Genomic DNA, 27,292 nt, shown 5'->3' with positions numbered 1-27,292 from the left:
TTGCCATCCCATGGAAATGGTCCCCTTAGCTCAACTCATAAGGTGACCCATATGGTACCTAGGAGGAAATCTGGAGCATCCTTTTGATTCAGGCCAGTGGCCCATCTAGTCTAGCATTCTGGTTTCTCAGCGGCCAGTCAGATTCCTGTGGGAAACCCACAAGCAGGACCCAAGAACAAGGGCACTCTCTCTCCCTGTTTTCCCCCAGCAATTGGTATTCAGAAGGATTACTGCCTCCAGCTGTGGAGGCAGATCCATAGCTGTTGCGTCTAGTAGCCATTGATAGATTTATCCTCCATGAATTTGTCTAATCATCTTTTGAAGCCACCTGCTACGTGGATACAAATAATATATAATAAACCTGGCCAATTTTTCCATAGCCTCACAGTGTAATCCTACTTCTACTCAGATGTAAAATGTCATTGACTTCAATGGGACTTGCTCCTAAGTAAGTGAACGTAGGATTGCAGCTCTCAGTAGAGTTCCTGTGCGTGCTACGTGGGTATAAGCCATTTGAACCCAGTGGACCTCACTTCTGAGTCGAGAGGCATACAACTGTTAGTTCAGTAAAGCAGAGGCGAAAATCAACATGAAGCTAACGTGAGCTACAATGGCAGCTAGCTCAAACATTGCAGAAGGATTTAATGAAATTATGTGCTTCTAATCCGAGTACTTAAGAGGTTTGCATGTAAAAGCCAGATGGAACTCTTGTGAGCAAAAAAACAAACACCTGACTCCTCTTGGGCTATAAAGCTGGAAAAGATCAGCTCTTGTGTGTAAATCCTTAAATGTGCCGATGAACGGTCCATGCTTCCTATGTCACATGAGAATTGTGCTAGAGTTTCCTTGAGCAGGGCAAAACTGGCGTCAAGACCCTCCAGCCCCCTTCCTTAATGAAATGTTAGCTGTGCCAGCCTACATAGCACTTTGCTTCTCCTGGTTTCCCCCAGCATCTGATGTATATACATGGGTATTCACAATGCCAAACACAGCTGCAGAAGAAAGACCGAAACCAATTCCAAATAATTAGGACAAAACTGAGCCCCACATGAAATGTTACAAAACTCCAGGAACTTACAAGTAATGGTCACGGAGCATACTTACAGCAAAAAACAATACCTCATCTTGTACAACCCATTCACCCTCTTTTGTACAGCTACAATGGAAATGAAAAGAAAGATTCGTTTGCTGTGGCATAGCTGGTCAAGAAACTGGTTGCATCTTTCCTGAGCTTCCTTTGCCCTCTCTATAGCAGCGGCCTTCCCCTTCTGAAACAATTGGAGGGGGTGCCTGGGAGTTACTGGGTGAATGGCTGTGGGCAATAAAGCCAATGGGAGTGTCTGAATTTGTGGGAATATTCCACAGAGAGTTAGGTTGGTCCAGTCCTATAAACTGGATTCCAAACAGATCTATTTAGCTGAAAAGTACATGGGTGGGGGGTTGGTAGATCACTGCCTTCTGAAGGTAAGGAAAACCAAGATAACTAGTTTTTCACAACTCCAGCACCTACTCCCATTTGTTTCCAGACCTTCCAACATCTATCCAAACTATAGCCTGCTGCTGTGTGTGTTAATACTCACAAAAAAGTTCCCATGAGTGGTATCAAGTCCTGACCCAGCCCACAAACACATTCTTTGGCATTTATAGGTGTTGTCTCCACAACACTAAGTTACATAGTTGGCAAAGACCACAACGAAAGATCCAGCTTTCCAGAGAATCTGCAGTGCAGCCTAGCAGGTGTCCATAGCCAGGAATAAACATTCTGTGGCATAAACTGTGCTGTAGAGCCTCCCTATAAGCTACAGCAGGGTTGTAAAATGTGTGGCCCTCAAAATGATGTTTGAGTCAACTCCCATCAGTCCCAGCCAGCATGGCCAGGGATGGTGTTCAGAAGCATCTGAAGATTCCCATCCTTGAGCTAAGGCATCTTCATGCATCTCTTCCATGTCATATCTGCAGCAGAACTTAGGCCAGGGGTTGCCAAACTTTTTGGGCCATTGGACATGTTTGGTAATTTGAGAAAGTACTGCGAGAACCGGTTTCTTTTATTTATTTTATTTGTTAAATTTGTATACTTCCCTTCATCCGAAGATCTCAGGATGGTTCACGGCATAAAAATGCAAAAATAAAAACACATAACAAAAATGAGATTCCACAAAATGGCTGCCATGCAGGTGCGTTTGTAACAAGACACAAAATGGTGGTTGCGGCATAACACAAAATGGCTGCCACACGTGAAGAGCCGAGACAGGTACACCAAATTTTGCAGGCATCTTCCCCTTCACCATCAATGGGAAAAAGGCACCTGCATCAGCCAATACTTGATAACAGACGTTTTTTGCACTTCTCCTGTGTTTAGAACGGAAGGAAGGGTTGATGTCCAATCTTGTAACATAGGCATGTTTAAGGGGGAAAATTCATTTTAGGAGAGGAAGCAGTACAAACAAGAACTGAGCAGGAACAATGCATTGTGGATTTTTGAGGGGATATTTACCGGGGCCTTTTGCAGATGCCACATGATGCCCTGCTGCCCGTGGGCGCTGTGTTGGCAACCCCTGTCTTAGGTAAACTGCAAACTACATTTCTGCACATCTTGGGTCAGTAATAAATTACGTTGGGGCCCTAGGTAAAGGTAAAGGGACCCCTGACCATTAGGTCCAGTCGTGGCAGACTCTGGGGTTGTGGTGCTCATCTTGCTTTATTGGCCGAGGGAGCCAGTGTACAGCTTCTGGGTCATGTGGCCAGCATGACTAAGCCGCTTCTGGCGAACCAGAGTAGCGCACGGAAACGCCATTTACCATCCCGCTGGAGTGGTACCTATTTACCTACTTGCACTCTGACGTGCTTTCGAACTGCTAGGTTGGCAGGAGCAGGGACCGAGCAACGGGAGCTCACCCCGTCGCAGGGATTCAAACTGCCGACCTTCTGATCGGCAAGTCCTAGGCTCTGTGGTTTAACCCACAGCGCCACCCGCGTCCCTACGTCGGGGCCCTAAGTTGCAACAATACAATGGTTTGACCAGATTGTGTAACGGCCACTTCCTACATGAGAGCCACCTCTCCTTGAATCACCTCTCCTCGAGCCCTGACAGGTGCCCATCACTGGGAAGATTCTGCACCAGGCGGCTCAGAGCTGCCTTTGTAATTTCCCACTGCCCCATTGTGCAGTGCTGTCAGGGACCTGGTGAAAAGTGTAAACGGCTCCCAAGTCACCCGTTTCAGGTGGCAGCGTTGCCACCACTGAGGAAGCATACATTGGTCCCTCCGTGCTTGCAGATGTTACAGATGCAAAGCGGGGCCAGGGAGGGAGGGTTGTAAGTGGGAGTCATGGAGTTGAAAAGGCCATTAGGAATTTTCACCTGCTGTTCAGCTGAAATCCACTTTTCACCCAGCAGTTACAGTCCTGCCCTCTGGGCAACGGTTCCGCATGACATATCTTCAGATGTTCGGAGACAGCTATCATGTCACTCCTTAACTGTCTCTCCTCTGGGCTAAACATAGAAAGCTCTTAGTCCCATTTCCCATAGGCTTTGTTCCCAGAGCTGCGGATTGTGAGCTGTGGGGGGGGGGGTAGTGGGGAAGAACTGCAATTCTTCTCTCCCTCCTCCATCAAGCAAGCTTGATATTTAGGCTCTTGCATTAAAATGAGGCTAGAATGTTGCCCCCTCCCCAACCTCCTTCATTAAGAGATCTAATTAATTCTGCTTTCATGCAAGGCAGCTGGCAAACAATGGACATATTTTCTAGTTACCACTATATGCAGGCAAATCAAGGACACAAACACATGAAAATCAGGATCATTACAAGGGTTAATTTGGGATAGAGAAATTAGGTTCGGAATAGGGACTATTAAGAGGCAGGAGATCTTTGGAATCTATATATATCCATGACTAATAGATCTAGATTTGTGGTTCTCAAACTTTTTTATCTGGGGTACACATTCAGAATAAAAAATTGCTTGTGCAACAACATTATTTTTTTACTGATAAGTAATACAAACAGAAACAACAACTAGCAGTGCTTGACTTTGAAAAAAATGTCTATCCATATTCTGCAAACTAAGCAAATAAATAAAATGATACTATACTGTACTACACTATACTAGGCTGAAATCTTCAAATGTTTCTTCGTCCTTGAATCTTCCAGCCACATGGCCACACCAGTGATCTAGATCAAGGCTATGCATATCCTGTAGCTTCTTGCTGAACAGGGTATCTGGTTTGAAGTTTGGATTCCAGTGAGTCACAGACTTTCACCAAAGAGAAAAGTAAACTTGACTCACACAGGAGTGAAAAATGTAGAGATGTTTGCCTGGATCTTTGCATGCAGCAAGTATGACTTGGTGGTGTCATTTCTGACAGTGCCGATTGCCCATAGGGTAAAAGGAAAATGGCAGGCAACAGTCTCTTGCTCCCCCCCCCCCCCCGCCATGGTAATAAATCACAGTGTCCTGCCTCACGGAAACATTTGGCTAGCCTTAGTGGAAAACAGACTAGATAGACCGTTAGTGTGCTCCAGCATGCCTCTTCTGATAGACTTCCTTCAGGGTGAAACACATACCTATTTCCTGCATGACAACCTCTTCAAGAACGTGGCTTCATAGTTCTAGCTGCATAGGAGGAGAACTGTCGCTTCTGAGCATGTGACAATCTAAACTTTACTGTACTCCCTCCAATGTCTTTGAAATCCTCTCTCTGTGTATGTGTGTGTTCCTTTTTCTACATGTGTGTGTGTTCTGAGTGACCAACTTTCCTGGCACAAAGTGCTCACATTAGAGATGTGGTCTATATGGTGGTTGTGTGTGTATGTAATACCGTGTTTTAATAGTAATGTTGTGTTTTAATTGTAACCTGCCCTGGGACACGTTAGGCTGAAGGGCAGGTAGTAAATTGTAACAGCCGTAACAACAATTCTGTTTTGAGTAACATACCATTCCAGAATAAGGCCTTCTAGGCAACATTTTTTTTTGGTGACAGTTCCCATCACTGAATCTGTTTTGCATGAGAGAAATTGAGAGCAGCGGTGGGCGTAATTTCTTGCTCACACAGTGGATATGCATAGCTGTGAGGACTTAGTGATGCTGCGATAGCTGGGTGGTCACGGCAAACAATGCCCATGTTAATTTTTGCAACTCAGCCATAACTTCAATAAATGTCTCTCACTCACGCACAAGACACACACTGCTTTTCCGTTTGTTCCCAGGCCTATATGTGGGCCATGCCCATTGTTTGTGTTTATCTAGGCGTGGATTCATGGCAGCGAGAGCATATGCCAGCCTCTGTTGTGTGCAAATGATGCATTTGTCTGTTGAGAAGAAGGAACTCTCTTAAAAAGAGTGTATTCTTCAGTATGCAAGTGAAGTTCAGTTTTACACACCCAGCTTTTTTTGGACTGTGCTGTACAGGTTGCTGGTGGGGAAATCAATTTATCCCCCAGAGGATAGAAACATAGAATAGGATGTGAAGGGAAAGAACAGGCCAAATCTTTTACTAGTTTTCTCCCCTTTCACGGGGAAGTGTTCACATGTGCAGCCCCCAATTGCAACCTCAAGTTGGTACACTCCAAGAAAACCACTACCACGCTTTTCTTCAAATCAGAGATGGGAAACGTGTGGCCCTGTTATTCCTGTCACCCCTGATTATGGTCCATGCTGGCTGGAGCTGATTGGAATTAGAGTGCATGGGTGCCCCAGCACTGCTTTAGAATGTACCTTGGTTCTCGAACTTAATCCGTTCTGGAAGTCTGTTCGACTCCCGAAACCATTCAAAAAACAAGGTGCGGCTTCCGATTGGCTGCAGGAGCTTCCTACACTCAAGCAGAAGCCATGTCGGACGTTCGGCTTCTGAAAAATGTTCAAAAACCGGAACACTTAATTCTGGGTTTTCGACATTCCAGAGACGATTTGTTCATCAACTAAGCCATTCAAGAACCAAGGTTCCACTGTATATAATACCTCCAAATCTGATGTGCATTTACATAGGCTTGTTTTGGTGTAGGCCACCAGCCCATTTAATACTGGCAGTTATTGTTGCCAGACAGGAAAAGGGAGAGATCCTCTACCTCCATACTAACAGGTTGCTGTTAAGTTCTGACTCCAAATCACATGGAGCCATTTCCTTCTGCTCTCTGGACGACTCACTGTTCACACGCCATCTCACCAATCATTGCCATTTGTTGTCTTCCTGTCCAGGATGGCACTGGTGCCCTTCGACGCAGCGGTTCTCTAGGGAAGATTCGGGATGTAATCAGGAGAAGCAGTGAAATGCTGGTCAAGAAGCTGCAGGGGAATGGCCCGCTGGAGCCAAGGAACACCAAGTAAGAGGCTTGCATATTTGTTTGCTTAAAGCATTTGTACTGTGCCCTTTTTGGTAAAAGGCTCTCAGAGCAGGTAACAAAAATCCGCGGTAAGATAAACTTGCTGTGGCTGTTGCATCTAGCTAGCTGCCATCTCTAGACCTGCACCCTGCTTTCTTAAAGACTGCAGAACCTTAACTTTTTTTTTTAATTGGCTGTATCATAGTTTGCTGATTAGGATTGAATGGTAAACTGTGGATTGCCTCAGGAGAGGAGAGGGAGAATCACTGTGCATGAGGAGGGAGCATGCAAGGCTGAGACTTTGTCCCAGGCTTGGAAATGTTCATCTGAACCATCTCCAGTCATTTTTATTGTCTGTACCACCTTCCATGGGATGCGGGTGGCGCTGTGGGTTAAACCACAGAGCCTAGGACTTGCCGATCAGAAGGTCGGCGGCTCGAATCCCCGTGACGGGGTGAGCTCCCGTTGCTCGGTCCCTGCTCCTGCCAACCTAGCAGTTCGAAAGCATGTCAAAGTGCAAGTAGATAAATAGGTACCGCTCTGGCGGGAAGGTAAATGGCATTTCCATGCGCTGCTCTTGTTTGCCAGAAGCGGCTTAGTCATGCTGGCCACATGACCCGGAAGCTGTACGCCGGCTCCCTTGGCCAATAAAACGAGATGAGCGCCGCAACCCCAGAGTCGGTCACGACTGGACCTAATGGTCAGGGGTCCCTTTACCTTTACCTTTTACCACCTTGCATTACCCCTTGATGAAAGACACTTTATGTCACATGAGAAAAGTATCTTCTCCAAATTTCCTTTCATCTGAGAAAGGAAGCTGGTAAAGGGCACCTCTAGCTACAGAGGTCACTTTGAGTCTTTATTGATAAGAGATTAATCCACGAGTGCCCCCAAACTCCAAACCTAGCTTTTCCAGAGTTGACTGACCCCACCCAAAGTAGGCACCTTTCCAGTTTAGCAGACTCAGGAACTGCTCACCCATAGTGCCTCTATCTTGGAAGGGTTCAGACTCAGTTTTTTGGCACTCATCCAGCCCACTGCTGAGTACAGGCACTGAGGCACTGGGCCAGGGCTTGCACAGCGTCTCCTGAGTCAGTTGTTACAAAGAGCTGGGTATCATCAGCATGTTGAGGACACTAATCTCTAATTTGATATGTGGCAAAGGGATATTCTCTGACATAGAGTGGAAAAAGTTTAGTCAATATTTCTTGCCCAAAGTATTCCCAGATGAATGAAACTAGTATGCCTGGAGCCAGTGCTATGGAAACATCTTTTTTCTTACTTTTTTTTTAGCATGAAACGGGCAGCATCACTGAACTACCTGAATAAATCCAGTGAGGATTCCTTCCAGGTGAGAGCACCATTTGCTATGTTCCCAAAACAGCATGAGCTGCAGGTTATTTTCACTGCAAATGGACAAAAAAAATATTCAGGTGCAGGGAAAGAGAGTTAGATCAGCTAAGGTGAAAAGTATAACCTGCCAGAATGTGTAAATTCCCTGTGGGTATTGGTATCACCGCTGGAAGGGATATAGTCTGGATTAAGTGCAGGAGGAAACATAGCGGTTCAGTTCGCACCTAATTCTAAGCCAAACTTTGGCTCATCAGTCATGCAAGCTCCCAGAGAGCAGATCTAGGCCACCTTGCTCTTCTGGCCATGCTGCTGCTGAGAAGTAGACCATGGCTTGGTTTAGTGCATCATCCGAACCTGAGCTCATGCTTTGTCCTCACAGCAGCAGGACTGGAGGAGGAGCAAAGTGGGAGCATTCTTCTCTCTGGGAGTCCACACGCTCACATGTTCATGTCAAGCCATGGTTTGGCTTAGCATTACATGCAAACCAGGTCACAGATCTGGAAGTATGCATGTGTTTGAAATATTTGCTGCTGTAGTATTTGAGAAGTTCCCCTGGGTAAGCTGGAAATCAAGTGGGAGGCAAGGATTTCCCCCTTTTAACTTCTGAATCATCACTGTGGGGTGCCTTAATTATCACTTCTGCAACAGAAGTGGTTCAGTTTGCATCTCTCAGGGCTAACGTGCTGTGCTGTATTGAGAGAAATCTGAACACTTGCTGGTTAGTTTTCATGTTTTAACACAAGCTCTTGGTCTGAATGAATAAAAGATTGGAATATGTAAGTGAAACTGGGTTTATTTTTTTAGGATTCCCAGGGTCTTCGGGCTGAGAGCAGAGGCCTCAGTGCAAGCAGTGTGGATCTCCCTTCTCACACCTCCTTGGTCACCTCTAACTGAACCTACCACATTATTGATCGCCGCACCCCGTCTCAAATGTTGACTGCTTCACCGTACCGATACTTCCATCTCAAGCTGATCGCTGTTTTGGATACTTCATCTGTAACGTCCTCACATGTTAGAATGCTCATTATTGCCTCTCGTGTTGATATCACTACAGTGGAAGAGAAGTGTGTCCTGTCATTGGAAAACACTAACCCACAAGGGACCATTGCCAGACCGGAAAGGGGAGCTCCCTCCTTCACCAGCTGTGGAATAGCAGCTTTGGTGAATGAATCCACCCCCATGTTTGCAAGCTGTGTTTTACCGATTGCACAGAATCGAGTTCCAGTATCTCTTCCTTGACCCGCTGCCTTGCTGAACTTTGGGCAGAGTCTCAGCCTCTTAGTGTGCATCCTTTCCACCAGATAGCATTGCTGAGAGAAGCTCTCTCGTCCATGCTCTCAAGCTGGCTTGCTCATTCCTTTGTGCCTGACCCTGATAGTCCCCAGTACCATCTATTTTTGCACAGTATATCTCCCCCATCACCCCCCCGGCAGCCTTCTAGGGCTAGGCTCTTGCCAAATGAGTATTCTTGTGTCTGGGGGTTGTACTGCAGCAGCAGACAGGAAGGGACATGGAAATACGATGGCTAGTTAGCCAATTTTGTGGGGGGTTAACTTTGCCTAACCAAAGCAGAGGTGGGAAACCTGTTTGCTCCCTCGAGGGCTGCATTTATTCAGGTCTCTTGTGGGCCTCATGACAGCAGTGGGCAGGGCTGGAATCACCTCCTCTCTATCACCCACCCATCCATCTAGTCCATACACACACTCGGCCCACTTACTTAAAAGGACACAAAGAGACAGGCATCGACTTCACAGAGATTCGGTATGTATACACTCCACAAGTCTTGTTCCCACTCTAGCCTCTGGCATCGCCTGTGTCTGCCTTAGCATGAGCCACTGTAGTGCAGAGCAATGGAAATAACCGCAGGGAGAACCTGCCACTAGCCCTGTGTTACTACCCGTGATTTACTTCCGATTGTTGTTGTTTTAATTTAATAATTAAAAACGATCACAGAAGCCATTTTGCCAAGCGTCTCCAGAGCAGATCTTGCTGTCGAAACACTTCTTGGGTTTTACATCTGCCACGCATGATGACAGTGACAATGAAACTAGGGAGAGAGCAGCTGTCTCTCAGAAATGAGCATGCATTGTTGTACAGGGACAGAAATGTTACCGGGAGCGGGGTGGGGTGTTAAATGAGCGCATCACCTCGCCTCTTAATTCAAAATAGAATAGTGTGGTTTGAATGCACAAAGGTCTCTTACACCAAGTCAGACCATTAGTTCATCTTGGCACAGGGCTGGCAGCTGGTGGGGAAACCAGGCCTATTTGACCTGCAAAGCCATTTTGAAGCAAGTCAAACCCACCTGCCTGACATTTGATGTCAGGTATGGGGCAAGGGAAGACATGGCTAGGTCAAAAAGGGGTTTGGAGGCACCACTGATCAGCAGCACCCTCAAAGCCCAGGGCTTGTACGGAATCTAATGCAGCTTATAGGTAAAGGTAAAGGGACCCCTGACCATTAGGTCCAGTCGCGGATGACTCTGGGGTTGCGGCGCTCATCTTGCTTTACTGGCTGAGGAAGCTGGCATACAACTTCCAGGTCATGTGGCCAGCATGACTAAGCCACTTCTGGCGAACCAGAGCAGTGCATGGAAAGGCTGTTTACCTTCCCGCCAGAGCGGTACCTATTTATCTACTTGCACTTTGACGTGCTTTTGAACTGCTAGGTTGGCAGGAGCAGGGACCGAGCAACGGAACTCACCGTGTCACGGGGATTCAAACCGCCGACCTTCTGATCAGCAAGTCCTAGGCTCTGTGGTTTAACCCACAGCGCCACAGTGCAGCTTATAGTTGATGCTTATACAGAGCCATACATGCCTCTTTGCAAGCACTGTGGTCTTTTACTTAAGGTGTGTACATAAATGTTAAAAAAATAAATAAATCAGCCTAGTATTGGTGCTTGCATAATGCCATACATGGCGCTTTGAAGCACCAGCAGACAATTGATCTCACACAGTTTAATTTCAAACCACGCAAGCAAAAACGGATCACCTGATGCTATGGTAATATAAAATGATTGGCAGGTGGGCAGCCCCACCCACCCCTGCTCAACTTGGCCCATGGGGTTGGGGGGGGGGCAAGGTTCTGAACCACCAGCAGCATGCAGTAGATTTATGCTTATAAAATTTATGCACTGCTCTCTACTTAAAGAAGTCAACCAAAAGGTACAATGATATGACTTAACATATTAGAAACAGACCTACCAATACAATATGGAATAACTGGTATTGCCCTAATGACTAGGAAAACAAAAATGACCTTGTGGAAACAATGGCAAGGTTGGAGAGAGCATTCCATAACTGCACAAGCACTCTTTTGAACTGGAGACACAAAAGGCTGAGCCTAAGACAATCGCAAAACACATTCTTCATGCATTGAGGTGTAGTCCTGCTGAGTGATAAATGATTCTGCACTCCCCCCACTCCCCCAAAAAACAACAACGTGGGTTGGACTAAATGGTTCTTGGAACTCCTCCCAACTCCACAATTCTATGTTTCTTTTAGCCTTTAAAAGGGGCTTTCCGGTATGGTAGACAGGTACAGGTGTAGCCTTCCCAACTGCTGTAGCTCTGTAATGGTACCCACCGAATGCTTGCATTTATCTTGTAACCAAATGTTGTGGAAGTAGATACCACATCATGATTATTTTTTCATGGAGAAATGTGCTTTCATAGTAGGTAGGGCAAAAGAAGGGCGCACCTAAATGCAGCACTGCGGCTTTCAAGGTGTGGACAACAGGTAGAAAATCAGTAGGCAATGCCGTTCTCGCTGTATCTCAACCTAATGTGCTACTCGTCGCGGAGCACTGGAAAACGAACACAGGAGCCGGACGGGACGCGTGTCAGTTGCACGTGGGGAACATCCTCCATTGACTGGTGTCATTTGTGCCGCTTTCCGAGACGGATGCGGCGCTTACTTCAAATAACTGCAAATACACCTGGGAACCCTGCGTGGTTCACTAGTAAAGCACCTGTGTTGCGTGCAGAATGTCTCGGGTTCGATCCCCGCATCTCCAGGCGGGGCTGGGAGGAATCCTCACTTGAAAACCCTGCCGAGCCCCTAACCGCGTCCACGCCTTTCGACAAATCTGAAATGCCCATGGACCAATGGTTCGATTCTGCTTCCCCACGTTCCCGCAGCTGACTTAAAAAATAAATAAATAAACACATGCATCATTTAAACAACCGTTCCGCTGCTTCTTGCAAGGGGTTGGACTAGAGGACCTTTGGGGGTCCCCTCTCCTAACCATTCTATGATTCCTCCGCCTTTGCCCCGCACGAACATTGCCCCTCCTTCCACCCGCTGCAAATGGAAACCGGAAATCTCGGTTGGATTTCCTAAGACCTTTCCCCTTGGAAGTTGTGCGGTTGGGAGGAGAAGAAGAAGGCGTTGGTGGGAAAGCCGACTCGGTGACGTCACCCGGAGCCCCGCCCCTTTGCCCTTCCCTTCCTCCCACCCCCGCCCCACACAGCGTTCTCGGCTCGCGCTCGGCCTCCCGCCTCTTTTTCATTCGGCGGGCAGGAATCGCTTCCGGGGTCGGCCGGAGAACGCAGGAAGTGACAGGTAAGGGCTTCGCCCCCTTTTGCTTCTCCCTTTACCCAACCCAATAGGGGAGTGGGCCCGAGACCCCCTCCTCTATTCCTGGCTTGGGAGCTGCGCGCGCTTCTTCCCCTGAAGGGGATTGGCGGTTTGGGCGGGGGCGGAGTTTGAGGGTCAGGTTCTTCCCTCTCCCACCATCTGGCTGCCGTCCCTCAGGATGGCAGTTGCCTCCGCCCTCCGTCCCCTCACCGTTACCTGGGAGGCCCGCCTGGGCTCCCCTTACCTGTGACTCGAAGGAGAGCAGCCCCCGCCCCCCGGTCTCACCTGGAGCCCCTCAGGAGCGGCTTCTGTCGCCTCATTCCTTCGTTCCTATATTATTATTCACTCCTTCGTTGGCTTACTTAAATTGTTTAGACGCTCCCGGGTTCGAAACACGGGTGCACGGAGTGAAGGAAATTGCGAATGCGAGTGTACCGTGGCGTTGTTTTTTCGACGTTATTAGTATTCAATTGCTTTTTAGTGAGGGGTTGCTTTTTAGTTTCTTCCCCCTGCTTTTCTTTTTTAGCTGATTCTAGCTGTAAGCTGCCTTGAGTCTGGGGGGGAGAAGGCGGGATATAAAAAAAATAGAATGATAATAAGAAAGGTAATCAGCAATGCAATAACACGGAGAGGGTTTTTAAAAGCTGCTAGAAAACACACTACAAAAATCTACATAGGAGAGAAACGCAATACTAAATAAAGGGGTTGGACTAGATGACGCTTGTGGTCCCTTCCAACTATGCAATTTTATGATTCTAAGGAAACAAATTTACTTAGTGGGCCTTTTATGCGTTTCTGGAACACCAAAGTAAATGACAGTGCTTTTCCTTTCATTCATTCATGGTATTACAGTGCTCTTGTTACTCTGTCCCCTCCTGTTTGTGGGTCATTTCCTTGTTGGTTTTATTTTTTCCTTATTTTATTTGGGATTGTGTGTTTTGTTTTTGCATGCAAAGCAAGGATATTAGATGTCTAATGGTTTTTGCTGCATAGTGTCTCAACGTAATAGGAATTAAAAAAATATTTTAAAAGAAAACTCTCTGTCCCAAACATATACACCTGCATAGACTCCAGCTGTTGCCCAAGAGAAGCTCTCGAGCATGTCTTCCCAACCCCCGCCTTGTTTTTATGCTCCATATCCCAATCAGTACTTGCACCTCAGGCTTTGTGACCCTGCACCCATCTCCAGTTCCAGTCCCCCTACCTTGACAGAACAGTCTGCTCTTTTGATGGTGTGTCAGTTAAAAAAAAACCAAAAACTTCCAATTTTTACCTGTAGTTCCCACATGGCTGGAAATTCAACAGGTGTTTTCCCCATCACTGCATTGCTAGACTGCAAATGAAAGCTGCATCTCCTGAGTCTTCCTGTTGATGAAGATGATGGAAAGCAGGGAAAATATAGTGTCAGTTGTATTTCTGCCTAGTGCCTTCCTATACTATGACTCTGCCCTATTTCTTTCAATGGTGCACTGTTGTCTGTCTCTCAAGACAGGAGTGGGCAGAAGGTGGATCTTGACCTACTGTTTTATACAGACTATTAGGCAAGATAACTTTTCTAATGCAGTTATACCTAACCATGTAGGAGCTCAGAGTAAAATGGAGATAACCTTATCTTAAGGGTTAAAGCGGAGAAAGGGTAAGCTTTTCTTGGTCAGAATCTGAATTTAAAAAATAAATAGGTATAATACTGTAGTAAAGTCTAAAGGGAGGTTCCTCAAGGATCCTTGCTTTGACTGGGTGTGGTTAGGATACTGTGATCACAAAATACTAATAAATCTGTGATGACATAGTAACAATTTGTTTTTAAAATATGGTTTATGATGAGGTGGCAATAGCTGTAGAAGTTTCAAAATAATTTGGAGAAGTGTACAGTTATAAATGCTAAAGAATTCCTAACAACGGGTTGGAGCCAGAGTAGTTGTATTTGAGTCCTGTTGAAGTAATGAGAATTTAAGTGATGTCTAACTTTTAACATTTATTTTTTAATGGTACCTAAGTGCAAATAACCTTGTTCTGATGCAACCCAATGTGAATGACAGATAACATCTACTGTATATGAGATGAGTTATTCAAGGAAAATATAAATATATTTCATTTATGTATGTCTGTAGCACATACTGTACATACAGACTCCACTAGCAAACTGGCTTGGAACCAAAACGGCCAATTATTTTTCTACCTCATTTTCCATTTCATAAATTAACTAGTAGCAATGGCTGAATGCAATAATAGTCTAGCCAAGCAGTTTCAAAATTTTTATCATTGTTTACTACATACAAGTCAAATAGACGTGGAATGATGGGAAATTGTTATGCACTGTATAGATATTAATGCCTTGTTCCTTGAGTAGACCCATGAAACACTACTTTAGGAAGCTGCTTTCACGTTTATATGTAAAGAAATTAAGGATCATTAAGGTTGCAATCCTTTTCTTACCTGGGAGTATGAACAGCAGTCAGCAGAACATTTCAAACTAAACATGCATATGATTGCTCCATGTGAAGCCATAAACAGCCTTGGCCTGTATACCTGAAGGAGCATCTCCACCCCCATCATTCAGCCCGGACACAGAGGTCCAGCGCTGAGGATCTTCTGGCAGTTCCCTCACTGCAAGAAGTGAGGTTACAGGGAACTAGGCAGAGGGCCTTCTCAGAAGTGGCGCCCTCCCTGTGGAACGCTCTCCCACCAGATGTGAAGTAAGGAACTACACAACTTTTAGAAGACATCTGAAGGCAACCCTCTACAGGGAAGTTCGTAATGGTTGATGTTTTGTTGTGTTTTTAATATTTTGTTGGGAACCGCCTAGAGTGGCTGGGGTATAAATAATAAAATTATTTTTACTATTTATTACACAAAGAAATGTAAGGCATTTCAAAGATAAACCATCTACATAGATGAATGATAGCTGTATATAAATAAGTTATTCACATATTGAATACTGGGGGCTTCTTTGGTCATTGAATCTTAAATACTTTTTCTATTCAATAAGAGAATGAAAGGCTGCAATTTGATAATATCTGAGTTATTCTCATGGAATTAATGGTAATTACTCCTGAGTAGACAGCACAAGTTCATATGTAACTTACTTGCATGTGAACACTTCCAAAATCAGTATGTCTAAAAACTGGCCACACATGGGAAATCATATTTTTGTGACTTCCCTCCCCTTGCCCCATATTGCTCCCATTTTGCTTTGTTTTTTAAACCTGTCCAATAAATAAATTTGCATGTCAATGGGAAGATGGGCAGGACAACTTCATTTAATACAACCCTATGTTGCCTGCGGGTGGCGCTGTGGGTTAAACCACGGAGCCTAGGACTTGCCAATCAGAAGGTTGGCGGTTCGAATCCCCGCGACGGGGTGAGCTCCCATTGCTCGGTCCCAGCGCCTGCCAACCTAGCAGTTTGAAAGCACGTCAAAGTGCAAGTAGATAAATAGGTACCGCTCTGGCTGGAAGGTAAATGGCGTTTCCGTGCGCTGTTCTGGTTTGCCAGAAGCGGCTTAGTCATGGCTGGCCACATGACCCAGAAGCTGTACGTCGGCTCCCTCGGCCAATAAAGCAAGATGAGCGCCACAACCCCAGAGTCGTCCGCGACTGGACCTAATGGTCAGGGGTCCCTTTACCTTTATGTTGCCCTAAACCTTTGTGGCGAAGGGAAATGGCTTAACAGCACTCAAGAAAATGGTATCCTGTGCCTATAGCACTTCCCCTGTAGATGCTGTGGTATCATTACTCAAACTGCTCAAGATATAGAATTTTCTGTTGCATTTTCTTCAGGAGCTACAGTGTTACTATGGCTCGTATTACACTTGAAGAACTGAATGAACTGGATGATGAGGTCCCTGATGAAGAGGATGAACCAATGGATGGGGAGGAACAGAACAGGCTGTTTTCTCATTGGGAGACAGTAGCCAGCACTCACCAAGTGTCTCTCCCCCAAGGTATGAATTTGCATTCCAGTCGCAATTTTAGGCTGCACCTCCAAAGAGAGGAGGAAGTAGATTTTTAATCTGCAAGGCGAGGAAGGTCTGCCTTCACATGCACAGCCTCTAGCTCAAAACTGTTCCCACATTTCATTTTTCCCCCCTCTAGCATGCATGCACACACACACACCAAGGGCTTGTCCAAATTTGAGCTTTATTTAGCTGTTAATCCACTGCCCCCGTCATTTGAATTAGACCTGATTAGTCCATATCCACATGTATTTGAATTTGTATGTAAGGAGCCCTTTCAGCCTATCCTGTTCATACCAGTAGGCACTCCCTTTTCTGTTTGTTCCCGACTTCTAATTTATTGCTTCTGTTTTGACAAGTAAGGGCATACTTGCAGATAGTTGTGAGTGCACCTTTAAAAAAAAAATCAAGGAAGTGAGCAAAAGCCAGGCAATTATAAAGTCCCATCACATACTTTTGCAGTTTTTTGGTTTTTGTTCGAGCACTCAGGAGCATGCCAGAAAAATAGGAGCACAGCTGGAAAAAAGTGAAAGCCTTGAAAAGGTGAATAGCAGAAAGTGATGACTGATCACCCACCCCAAAAGAGCAGAACAAATAGCCTGCATCCCTAAGTGAGGTGATTTGGAGCCCAATTTCTCCCAATTTTAATGGATTATCCCCATATCAGGTAAACCCAAATTTACAGAGGAAAAGCATTGAGATTGGTAGTGTTTTAATGGGCTATGCAATTTAAATGGGAATGCCAACAATTGCAAGCACACAGTAAACTGGTGTGGGCAGGTCATAAGCAGCTGTCATGCTTATCTTCTCTAATGCTTTGTTTGGTGATTTAATAAAAGGCTTTTAAAGGAATTTATTTAAATTTTGAAATGTGCTGCAGCAGAGGACGGGAGGGTGCTTTGTGACAAAGACAAGTGAACCAATCAGTGCTGTGCACAGCCTGACTCTAGGAAGGAGGAACAACAGATGGCTCCATGATTGACACAAGGGCCAGCCACTCAGCATTGTGCAAATCCAGTTTCTCCTCTAAACTAAAAAGCTAAGGTTCTCCTTATCCTTAAAAGATTGTATGTGTACAGGGGCTCTCCCCAGAAATTGTGGGTTGTCTCCAGTGCTGCTGTTCTACTAGTGCAACAAACTTCCACTCATGCAATGGTGTTTTCCTCTCCTCTCCCTTGCAGACCCCAACACCCTGAGGGTTGGAGGCAGTGGCAAAGGAAGCTGCTCGGGCGTCTGGGCGGTGCATCCAGGGGTGGGGTGCACCATGGGGCCTCTGGAGTCTGCCTACCTCCTCCCACTCAGTCGCCCTACAGCTGGGGGGGAGGCAGCTGGTGGACCGTTTGCGCAGGGTGGAGCCTGTGTGCGCCCCAGCCATTGCTTCTCTCCCAGGAGAGATGTGTGGTGCAGGCCCTGCAGTGAGTGCCGCCCGGCCTTTTGTCACCCCCCTCAGTGGTGACACCCGGGGCGGCCTGCACCTATTGTACCCCCCTTCCTCCGCCATTGGTTGGAGGGCCCTTCAGACCTGATTTTCTCCGCACATGCTCCCTAAATCTGTTCTGGGATTTCCTCCAACCTTCTGGAGATGATTTGAGGAGGGTGCGGGGAGAAGAAGGGGAGGAGTTCTGTTGCACAAACGAAAAGCCTTGTGTGAACAGAACAAGTGCATTGGATACCACCCATTAAAACAAGCAGCATCAATCGAAAATATATAATACAACAACCAAGACATGCTGCAAGAAGCAGATGATTTTTTAAAAAATCAACCTCTCTCCTCCCTGCAGGAGAATATGGTTCTTGAATAGTCCTGTAGTAGCAGCTGGAGAAGGGAGAGGCCTCCTTGGCTGGAAAGTAGGGAGCTAGATTACTGGTGGCTCTCCATGCTGTTATGTCTCCTCTTTACGTGTTTAGATCTATAGTGTACCCTATAGGTACTAATGAGGGTTGCTCGTTTTAAAAATGTAGACTTCTACAGATTTTTTTTTTTAACTTCTAAAGATATTTTTCAGTCTTAAAGTGAATTCCCCACTACTTGACTCTGTTTTGCTAGAGATGGCAGGTCCAATAATGCAAATGGCGCGCCATAACCAGACTCGAGAGCCTGTGCCCTACGCTACTTTATCACAGCATGAGAAGGTGAGCACTCTCACATATACAAACTTGTTTGTAAATAAAATAATGTATGTGTATATACCTGGCTGACATAGCTTTGTGGTATATTGTGGAGAAAAGAGTGTATAAGTCATGTAATATGTCCCTCTCCCCTCCAACATTCTTCAGAATAGCATCTGTGACTCTCCCAGCACTCCAATGCACTCCAAGTTTTTGCCATCCTTAAACTTGTACAAAATCTGTCCTCCTGGAATTTTATACTTGTCTACTCAGTAGCAGGCCTCATTGAGTTCAGTTGTCTTGTTCCTGAGTAAGTGCATATGGTACGATCAAATCTTACGCAGGTGGGTCGCTTCTAAAGGATCTGTGTATAAACAGAAACCACATATACCCCAAACCCTTGGGACCAACCCTGCCCCCATGGCTAGTGGGTTATGGGGAATGAGAGAGAATGCTCTGTACTCCCAGAGCCATATGCTGAGCTGGCTTTGCCCAGCAAGCAAGGCAGAGAGCTTACAAGCTCTTCACGCTGGGTAACCCAAGTGAACCCACTACGGAAAGAGTTTTAAAGTTCTTTGCTGTGTTTGTTGGGCAAGTCTCACTCAAGGCATGGGCTCTGGGAGACTAGGGATGCACGTGCGAGTTCTCACGGCCACTTAGTTGGCCCCACAACATCTCAAGCAAGCATCCCAGAGCTGGTGCTCTGACCAGGCCTTTCCTCCCAAGCAAGGCAGAGAGTTTAAAAGCTTTTTATGCGCTGGATAACCCCAAGCAGGCCTGTCTTCAACCGCATATGGTTGAAATCGTGCAAGTTAAATGGGTGTAAGATGCAGTCATACTGTATAGCAGGGGTGGCTACCACAGATTTTGGGATGGCTCACTGGGACCTTCTGACACTTTGGCAGCAAATCAGTGGTGACTTAAACCACCACCACCCAAAATTACCCCCCACCTTTTAAAAAGTTTCAGTTGTTGTTTGCCTTTGTTGTGCTTCCCCAAGTGCCTTCAGATTTTTTTTGGCAATTTCCTGTGAACCAGGGCTTGTAAAAACACCCCAAAAACATCCCTTCCTGACTGCATGTTTCAGCATCCAGGTGCACTATTAATAGTGCTAGTGGAAAACTGCCTGTGATGTCCTTGGCAGGCTGCAAAGAGGAACAATAACTTAATTTCTGCGGAACGCATCACAGCTGGTGATGGCACAGTGATTAGCATAAGTAGGTCAACAGAAGCTTCCTGTAGTTTTGCACCAATGGCTGTTTGTACACTACACCTTTGAAGCACATTCAAATCACATTCTTTCCCTCAAACAATTCTTGGCACCATAGTTTCTTAAGGGTTGCTGGGAATTGTAAAAACTAGGTTAAACTACAGGGGAAATAATGTGTTTTGAATGCGTTTTATAGCGTGTACACAGCCAGTGTCTGATGAAGAGATCTCTAACTATCATTCTCAAGCGCAGCCAAAGCACAGAACAACAGGATGCAAACAGAGCACTTTGCCGGCTCTAGAAAATTAGTGTGCCAAGTTCCCATGGCTCCAGGTGCTTATCCAGGGTTCATGCCTCCTTTTCAAATGAGGCACAGTGGAGACTTTGGTGTCTTTATGATACATGGTTTATTTACTCTTATATACAGCCTGAGCCTATGATAGCACAGTTCACAGCATTAACACTGCAAAAGGCTCTTGTTTCTCCCCTTGGATCCAAACAGAAATCAAACATTCTCTCAAGCATTGCTCTGGCTCATCTCTCCAGCTGGCTGCTTTCCCTCTAGATCACATCACTTCACTCTCTCTTTTTTCTTTTTGGTTGGCATCACTTTACTCTCAACTCCAAACTCTAGCTTTGTCCTGCTAACTTACCAGGAGCTGTGGGAGGGGCCTCACCCACTTGCCATCTCACACAGAGCCCCTTTCCTTTGTTTCCCTTAACAGCCGGTCACCAGGCTATAACCTCAACACAGGGTTTATATTTTAACACTTGCTGGATCCAGGGGTCAGAAGGATCTCGCATACAGCTTACTTCCCCCAACCCCAAACATTATTGTTGGAGACTTGGCTTTTTGGTGCAGGAAGCACCATAGCAGATCTCCTCTCCGCTGCAAGGAAGATGTGGGTGAAGAAAATGCCCATGGTCGTGGTGGTGGTTGCTGCCTTTGGGCAAGTTCCTTGGATATGGGTACTTAATTACCTGCCCATCTTTCAGCTGAGTTTATGCTTCTGCCTGAATGTATGTGCATCAGCCTGCTTGTGTAAGCTACTCTTCTTCTGAGTTGCGAGCGTGTGTGCCTGTTCACTGGCATGTGGCCATCAGAGCAGTGGCGTAGCGTGAGGGGTGCAGGGGGGGTCGGCCGCACCGGGCGCAACATCTGGGGGTTAGGGTTAGGGGGCGCAAATCCACAGGTTAGGGGGCGCAAATTACTTGCCTTGCCCCGGGTGCTGACAACCCACGCTATGCCACTGCATCAGAGAGAGTTTCTCAAGCTGAGAAAGGTTAGCCGCTCCTGGCCTACCCCTCACATAGTGCCCTTCCCAAACACTCCCTCTTTTTTGTTCACCCACCACTGCCAATTGCAGTGATGGGCATCTTGCTAGTATTATCTTCCTGTTGTCATAACGTTAGCTCAGCCTCTGCATATCAGTACTAACAGGATCAAAAGCATTCACTACCTTGGGATTCTTCAATACAGATGTCTATATTGAATTCAGTCCACCTGGTCTTCCGCATTGTCTTCTGTTATTTTTAATATTATGTGAGGGAAAATTACTTTTAAGTAGTTTCTGTTTTCCCCTGGTTGTTGAAGCAGCAGTAAGTCTATATTTGTCAATCTACAAGCACTTCCTTGTCTTTTGTTTGATTCCTTGGACCTGTATTTGTATGGAGTCAGAAAGCAAGGTCAGCTTTCAGTTTTAGTGAGAAAACTGCATCCATTTCCTGAAGTGCAGCTTGACTTTCAGGCACTCAGAGGTGGGAATGTCGCCTCAAGCTCCTGCAAGTAACCTAGATCCTTCAAATATATTTTCCACTCAATTGACTCAATTCAGATGTAATAACAAACCAATAATAATTATTAAGAGAATGAGTAGGTGTTCCCTCTTGGTTCTCTCATTCCTTCATACACAAGGTGAGATTAAAAGTAGAAGCTTCTAATTTGTGTCAAACCATAGTTTCCGGTTTTCATCCAAATGCAAAAAAACTCATTTCACAGACCAACATTTGCCTCATTCCAAGATCCCAAACCAGCATCAAATCATGGTTTGTCATTACATCTGAACTGAGTTTATATGGCCATAAGTAAGGGCAATAAAAGTGGTATTTATCAGCTTTAATGCAATTATACTACTGCTTGCCTTCCATGTTAAATTGTGCTACTGTCTCTGCATTTACTCCCTGAAGTAAAGTCTCTGAAGGTGGGGTTTTTTTTTGTAGTTTTCTTATTCATTTCTCGTTAGCCATAGTAATTCCATGCAAATGCTTTATGGAAGAGTCACTTCATCCCCACGCCCCACCCCCATCCTGTTCCAACCCAAAACTGCATGCATGCCTTAGAAAAGTTGGATATTCTGTCTTCTGAAACATTGCAATGTGTCTGTACAGCTGTTGCTCCAAAGATGTGCAGGATAGTTCCTGGGACTGCTGAAGGCATTGTGTTGCTTTCTATATTTTTTCTGCACCAAAAGGAGTTGGATGTACAGTTGTTGTTTTCTTTCTTTCCCACCTGCATTGATGAGTTTCCTCCCGTCTCACTTTCCATTGAGCTAGCTAACTTGACTCCTATAATATAAACATACAGACTTACCGGCTCCTGCTTTAAAAAAAAACCCCTTACATTAATAATTAATCATTCATTTCTGTGTCTTTAGTAATTTTTGTTTAGCTTGCCTGGGTAGATTGCACCCTTTAAGGCTGGGTTATACTTGTGGTTACGAGCTCTGTTTTTACAATGTTCATAAGAGAAAAGGATGAGCTTTGCGTCTTAGTGTAACAGCCGGGATAATAAACCTAGCCTAGTGATAACTGACAAAATAACTATTTAAGCAACTTTTCAATGCTGTCGAACTCCAGGTTAATGCTTTTATTAATTCAGGAACAATTAGCTGAAACAGTGACGCCTTTTATTAAAGTATATTCTGTAGATAGGACATTGTTATAAACTGTTTATTATCCTGACAAATATATTTTGAAGAATTTCCCAATTATCTTTAGTGATTTAGAGAAGCAATAATGATTACCTTAATGAAAAGCATCCTAATACCTTATGCTGTGTTGAGTGTGCTTTAATGCAGCTGATTCTTTTTTAAAAAAAACAAACTTAGAAGATGTTACAACCTGTCACAAAGGAGAAATCTCTGTTCTCTTTGTAACTGCCAGTTTTTGCCTAACAATATTGAGATGTATCTGGCCTACACTGTCAGCCTTTCTGTTTGGCTATTCCATGCAAAGAACCAGAGTGGTGTAGAATATTGAACTAAAGCTGGGGAGACCTGGTTCAAAGTCCCACTCTGCCAGCAACCTCACTTTGGGCCTAACCTACCTCACAGGGTGGTTGTTAGGCTAAACAGAAAGTGGGGAGAACAATGCCTGCTGCCTTGAGCTTTTTGGAGGAAAAGCGGAATATAAATTTAGTTAATATTGACCGTAGTTAAAACATCAATTATCTTGTATATTTTGATAAGCAGCAGTACCAGCTTTCATTTGTTAAGCAGCTTGTAGCAATTGGAGGGGGGAAAGGATTTCATGTGTTGAGATGACTTGATGTTATAAATGCAAAGAAGCTGAAATATTAAAGAAACCTATTTTCTTTTTTAAAAAATTAGTTAATATTTGGCAGTGGAGATGCAAAACTTCATTTGCACAGGACGGACTGCGAGTTACTCTTCCCTCCAGTGCCAAAGCTTTTTCAGTACGTAATTCCCATCCTGTGTTGTTTGAGTGCCTAGCTCTCACTAAACTCTTTTTTCCTTCTTGGTTCAGTGTGAGGAGATAGCGTACGAGGAACGACTGTACCCAGCTGGGAAATGGGCATGCATTACCAGAGGAGAACCCAAATATGAGCAAAGCATCTCTATGGGTTTCATGAAACTAATACGGTACATCTGCAAGGAGAACTCCCTAGGTATGTGGAAACACGTGTCATCGTGGCAGGGACATGGAAGCCTGCAGCAGCTAGACCCGCTGGAACTGGAAAGGCCAGAGCTGGGTTTCTGAAGATCCTCCTCTTTCACTCTCTGGTGTCTCTATGTGTGTTTTTATCTAGGCCGCCAGTTAGGGATGACAGTGCCAGTGATCAACGAGATCCACCTGAACAAGGAGGGCACAGAATTGCTTCAAGAAGTCATCACTGCCTATTACCTCCCTGAAGAATTTCAACCTAACCCCCCTCTCCCCTTGGACCCCGACATCCAGATACAAGAGAGAGCACCACTTCGGGTTATCTCCAGGTGGGCCCTGACTCATGCATGCTAGGAATATGTTTTATGTGCCACAGGTCTCTAAAGGAAGGAAGGAAGGAAGGAAGGAAGGAAGGAAGGAAGGAAGCTTTCTTATCCTAGCTGGGAGAAAGGGAATGCAGGGCAGGGATGAAAGTGGCTAAGTGAGATCCTATTATGGAGACGGGAAAGAAAGCTGGCTCTCTCCAATTCCCCCACCCTCCAAGATGTAGTGAAGGATAGAGGGATGGGTGAGCAGAGAAACAAGTTACAGCACTAGATCTTTATGGGCAATTGTTTTGTTGTTCACCTTGTGTAAAGGGTGTTTTATGGGACCACCACAGAAGAAACAATCCTACGGGAGATTCACCTTCTCTGGGAGTTGCTGGGCTCCACAGACAATGTGCTCCGCGAAACCTACTTGGTGGCTGCGTACCAGAACCCTGGCGTCCCTAACCGCCGCAATGAGATCTGGTTTATCCGGCGAGCAGACTGAAAGCACCTTGAATCCCTGACAAGATTACAATCCACCCTCCGTGACTGGATCCGGTTTAGATGGCAGTTTTGAAGGAGAGGAATGCACATCCTGACTCACTGTAGAATAGATGAAGTGCTCCTTCCCCCCCTGCGCGAACCAAGGAGTTACTAGTACAGATCTCCCCGAGACGGTTTCCACCCTACTCCTGCAGGGGGTGCTGTGGTGTTGTCGATGGAGCTGGCGTTGGAAGGAACAAGGCGTGTCTGCTTCAGTGGGCCCTGAGTGCAGCCGTGCCACATTTGGATGAAGGCGCATTAGGAGCACAGGAAGCTGCCTTATGCTGAGTCAGATCATTGGTCCATCTAGTTCAGTATTGTCATCGCTGACCGGCAGTGGCTTCTCAGGTGTTCAGGTAGGGAAACATTCCCGGTCCCACCTGGAGACGCCAGGGATTGAACCTGGGACCTTCTGGATGCAAAGCAGTTGCGCTACCACAGAGCCATGGCCCTTCCCCCTCCTCGGGGATTGTATCAGGGATTGTAGCTGTTGTGCAACCCACAGCTCACATTCCAAGGGTTCGGTATCAATCCTGAAATGAATCTAGCGAGAGCAGGCCGGAACACCACTGCCTACAGCCGTGCCCATAACTGGCAAATGCTGATGTCCTGGGGCACAGGTTATGACTAAGTTACTTGTAGAAGGCGGATTTCACTTCTGATGCCTCGGAGTATCCCTTTTAGCCATGAGAAGCTGCTAGTCAGCTTTGTTATCCAACAGCAGAAGAGCCGTTCCCACAGTTTGGGATGAGGTAGCTGTAGACTTCCTTGACTGGAATAATGTGAACACCTGTCCAGGAGCAAATGGGAAATCCCCGCCAAAGGGCTAAGGCTCAAAGGGAGATCTGAGAAGCAGAGATCTCTGGCCTATAAGCCCTCCTGTTTTCCCAAGAGCACATAGAGAGATAAATGCCACCCACTGGCTACCTCCTGCCTATGAGCCTGTTTCTCAATCAGGCAGGCTCGGTGCAAGCTGAGCAGGCCACAGAGTACGTGTTAAGTTGTTGCTGGCAGCATTTTTGTCGCTGTGTGTTGCGTTGTGCATTGACTGGTTGGTATCACACTCATGAATGCTGCTGTCCTCTCCCAAAGAAGGCTGGTAGCACAAAGCAAACCTGAAATAAAATCTAGCCCAACCCTCTCTGTGTATCTCATTTTACTGACTTTTGTGACATTTGACTCCAGTAACCGGTGGGGGTCACCACTCAGATGGAAGATCCAGAAACAACACAAAACCCTGACACCCAGAGAGTATCCAAGTGACATGCAAGTCAGCTGCTTGCTCAGAATCAGGTAGGTCATTTCGATACAAAGGAGCAAGCTACCACCATGCTGTCTTCTTAAACTGATGTGATCAGGGAAGGCACTAAATAACCACCGTGCCTCTCCACAACTCAAGAATGGGGAATACATCTGCATTAGAGATCAGATCTGACCATGAGAAATTGAAAGTCTTTCCCTCTTCAAGGAAAATTGGATAAGATGACATGCTTCTGTTAGTTATGTTCTGTGGCCAGTATATAATAGCCACTTACCAATATAAATTCCCGCTCAGCTGCGCGTCTGTAAATGCATTTTTTCTTTTTTCAGCAGTGAAGGGTGTGCATTGCCTTATTATTTGGAAGCCATAACCTTGACATTGGAAGCATAACCTTTTAAGTTAATTGGAGTGAGTAGAAGAAGGGGGAAAAAAGAGTGGCTATCCAGGTTCATTATTTCATCACCTCAGCAGAACTAACTTCAATACTGTGCAGCAATGGTAATACTCAGGAGTAATTTGTGAAGTATCGTGTTGTTGCCTGGGTGTGGAAGAAGCAGATTTTGTAGGCTGGTATTTGATTGCTGCTTCTTAACACTGACAACAATCTCACCTTTTAAATCATTGTTTTAGAAGTTTGCAAACATAAAGATTAAGCCACTTTTTGCAGTGGTAAGTCAGTTTTTTTTAACATAATATCATTTCCTCCAGAGGCTGCTGTTGTCTAACAGTAGGCTTTTGTTGAAATGATGATGAATCAAAGATCTAACAGGAACACAAAGACACGCACAAATAGTAAAAAGCAAGGTATTTGAAACACATTAGAAACGACAGCTACCAAAGACATTGTGAGACACATACTGAACTGTTATAAGCCTAAACACATGATGAAGGAAAGGCAGAGGCATTAAATGTATTTGTCATCTTGATATATGAAGATAAAACTTAACAGGAGATCAGTAGTCCAGGCACCTGACAGAAGCAATAAGACAATCATGTTTTAAGAATTGAATAAAAATTGTATGGCTTAATTCCACATTTTAAAATCAAATGGGCCTGGATGGTGTAGCCATAGGGCTTGTTTTATTTAAAGCAAACACAAAACATCAAAGTTCTGTGTCAAGAAAAGGTGAATTCTGTAATCTGTTTGTTATGCAGATAAAGCAAATGTGCATCTATTTTGCATAATTTGCTGGTTCTGGGAAGTTTCAAGGTAATGAAAATTCTCTTGAGAGCTAAGCTGAATTCCCCCTCTGACTTGTGAGGCACTGCATTGCACCTTCCCATTAATTTTTGCAGCCAAGACTAGAAACTTGTTCAACCCAATACAAAGCAAAAACTAAGCTTCTTGGGATTTTGTATTGAGTGCCAAATTCTATATTTTGTGTAGATTTGTAGAATACAAAGAGTCCTGCCTGCATCCTAGTTACCTGAAAGGGGCCTGGGACTTTGAGGTTTTTAGCAGTCGTTACTGTGAAATCCTGCAGGCTAGGAGAAGCCCCAGAAGAATTGAAATACTGCACCTATCCTAGAAAAGTTAGGCCAAAAAGATGTAGAGCCTTGCTTTGGTCTGTGTTGGTTTGTAGCCGAGGCTATAGGTGAGGCCACAGACTACACAGTTATATTCCATACAATTCAGTGGAATAAACCAATACTTTAGTAGCCTAGAAAATGACATGAATGGCAGCACCACTTCTCCCCAAATGGTTATCTAGCAAGTGGCAGTGCAGGATCAAAACATTTAAAATAAAGCTATCCTG

General features: G+C 45.3%; 2 protein-coding genes and 1 long non-coding RNA gene across 11 annotated transcripts in view; all 3 read left to right on the top strand.

The window, feature by feature from the left end:
- KLC4 (kinesin light chain 4) overlaps window positions 1-9,626 on the top strand; it is a 62,783-nt gene extending 53,157 nt beyond the window's left edge. For all 6 annotated transcript variants that reach the window (XM_083605178.1, XM_083605175.1, XM_083605176.1 and 3 more), the window contains 3 exons: window positions 6,190-6,314; window positions 7,608-7,665; window positions 8,472-9,626. In XM_083605178.1, coding sequence (XP_083461304.1) covers window positions 6,190-6,314; window positions 7,608-7,665; window positions 8,472-8,561 — 273 coding nt within the window. In that variant the 3' untranslated portion in view covers window positions 8,562-9,626. The remainder of the gene's footprint in view (window positions 1-6,189; window positions 6,315-7,607; window positions 7,666-8,471) is intronic.
- A 2,279-nt stretch (window positions 9,627-11,905) lies between these two features.
- Window positions 11,906-25,415, top strand: LOC310758659 (heme-binding protein 1-like). Of its 4 annotated transcripts, none has more exons than XM_083605479.1 (7): window positions 12,203-12,231; window positions 14,807-14,996; window positions 16,026-16,189; window positions 18,249-18,334; window positions 23,286-23,427; window positions 23,569-23,752; window positions 24,062-25,415. In XM_083605479.1, the coding sequence occupies exons 3-7, from the start codon at window positions 16,042-16,044 to the stop codon at window positions 24,234-24,236; spliced, it is 735 nt and encodes a 244-aa protein (XP_083461605.1). In that variant the 5' UTR covers window positions 12,203-12,231; window positions 14,807-14,996; window positions 16,026-16,041; the 3' UTR covers window positions 24,237-25,415. The 4 variants fall into 4 exon arrangements, with proteins under 4 accessions (XP_083461603.1, XP_083461605.1, XP_083461606.1 ...); XM_083605480.1 differs by having other exon boundaries at window positions 12,213-12,231; window positions 14,807-14,942; XM_083605478.1 differs by having other exon boundaries at window positions 12,213-12,231; window positions 14,807-15,153.
- Window positions 18,341-22,607, top strand: LOC310758844. Its single transcript, XR_014545997.1, has 2 exons — window positions 18,341-20,628; window positions 20,784-22,607. It is a non-coding gene; the product is annotated as an uncharacterized lncRNA (long non-coding RNA).
- Window positions 25,416-27,292: the final 1,877 nt, after the last annotated feature.

This window comes from Podarcis filfolensis (assembly GCF_964270895.1).
Source record: "Podarcis filfolensis genome assembly, chromosome: 3".
Classification (NCBI taxonomy): Eukaryota; Metazoa; Chordata; class Lepidosauria; order Squamata; family Lacertidae; genus Podarcis; species Podarcis filfolensis.
Note: the sequence above shows the minus strand (reverse complement) of the source record. Positions and strands in the feature narration are given on the sequence as shown.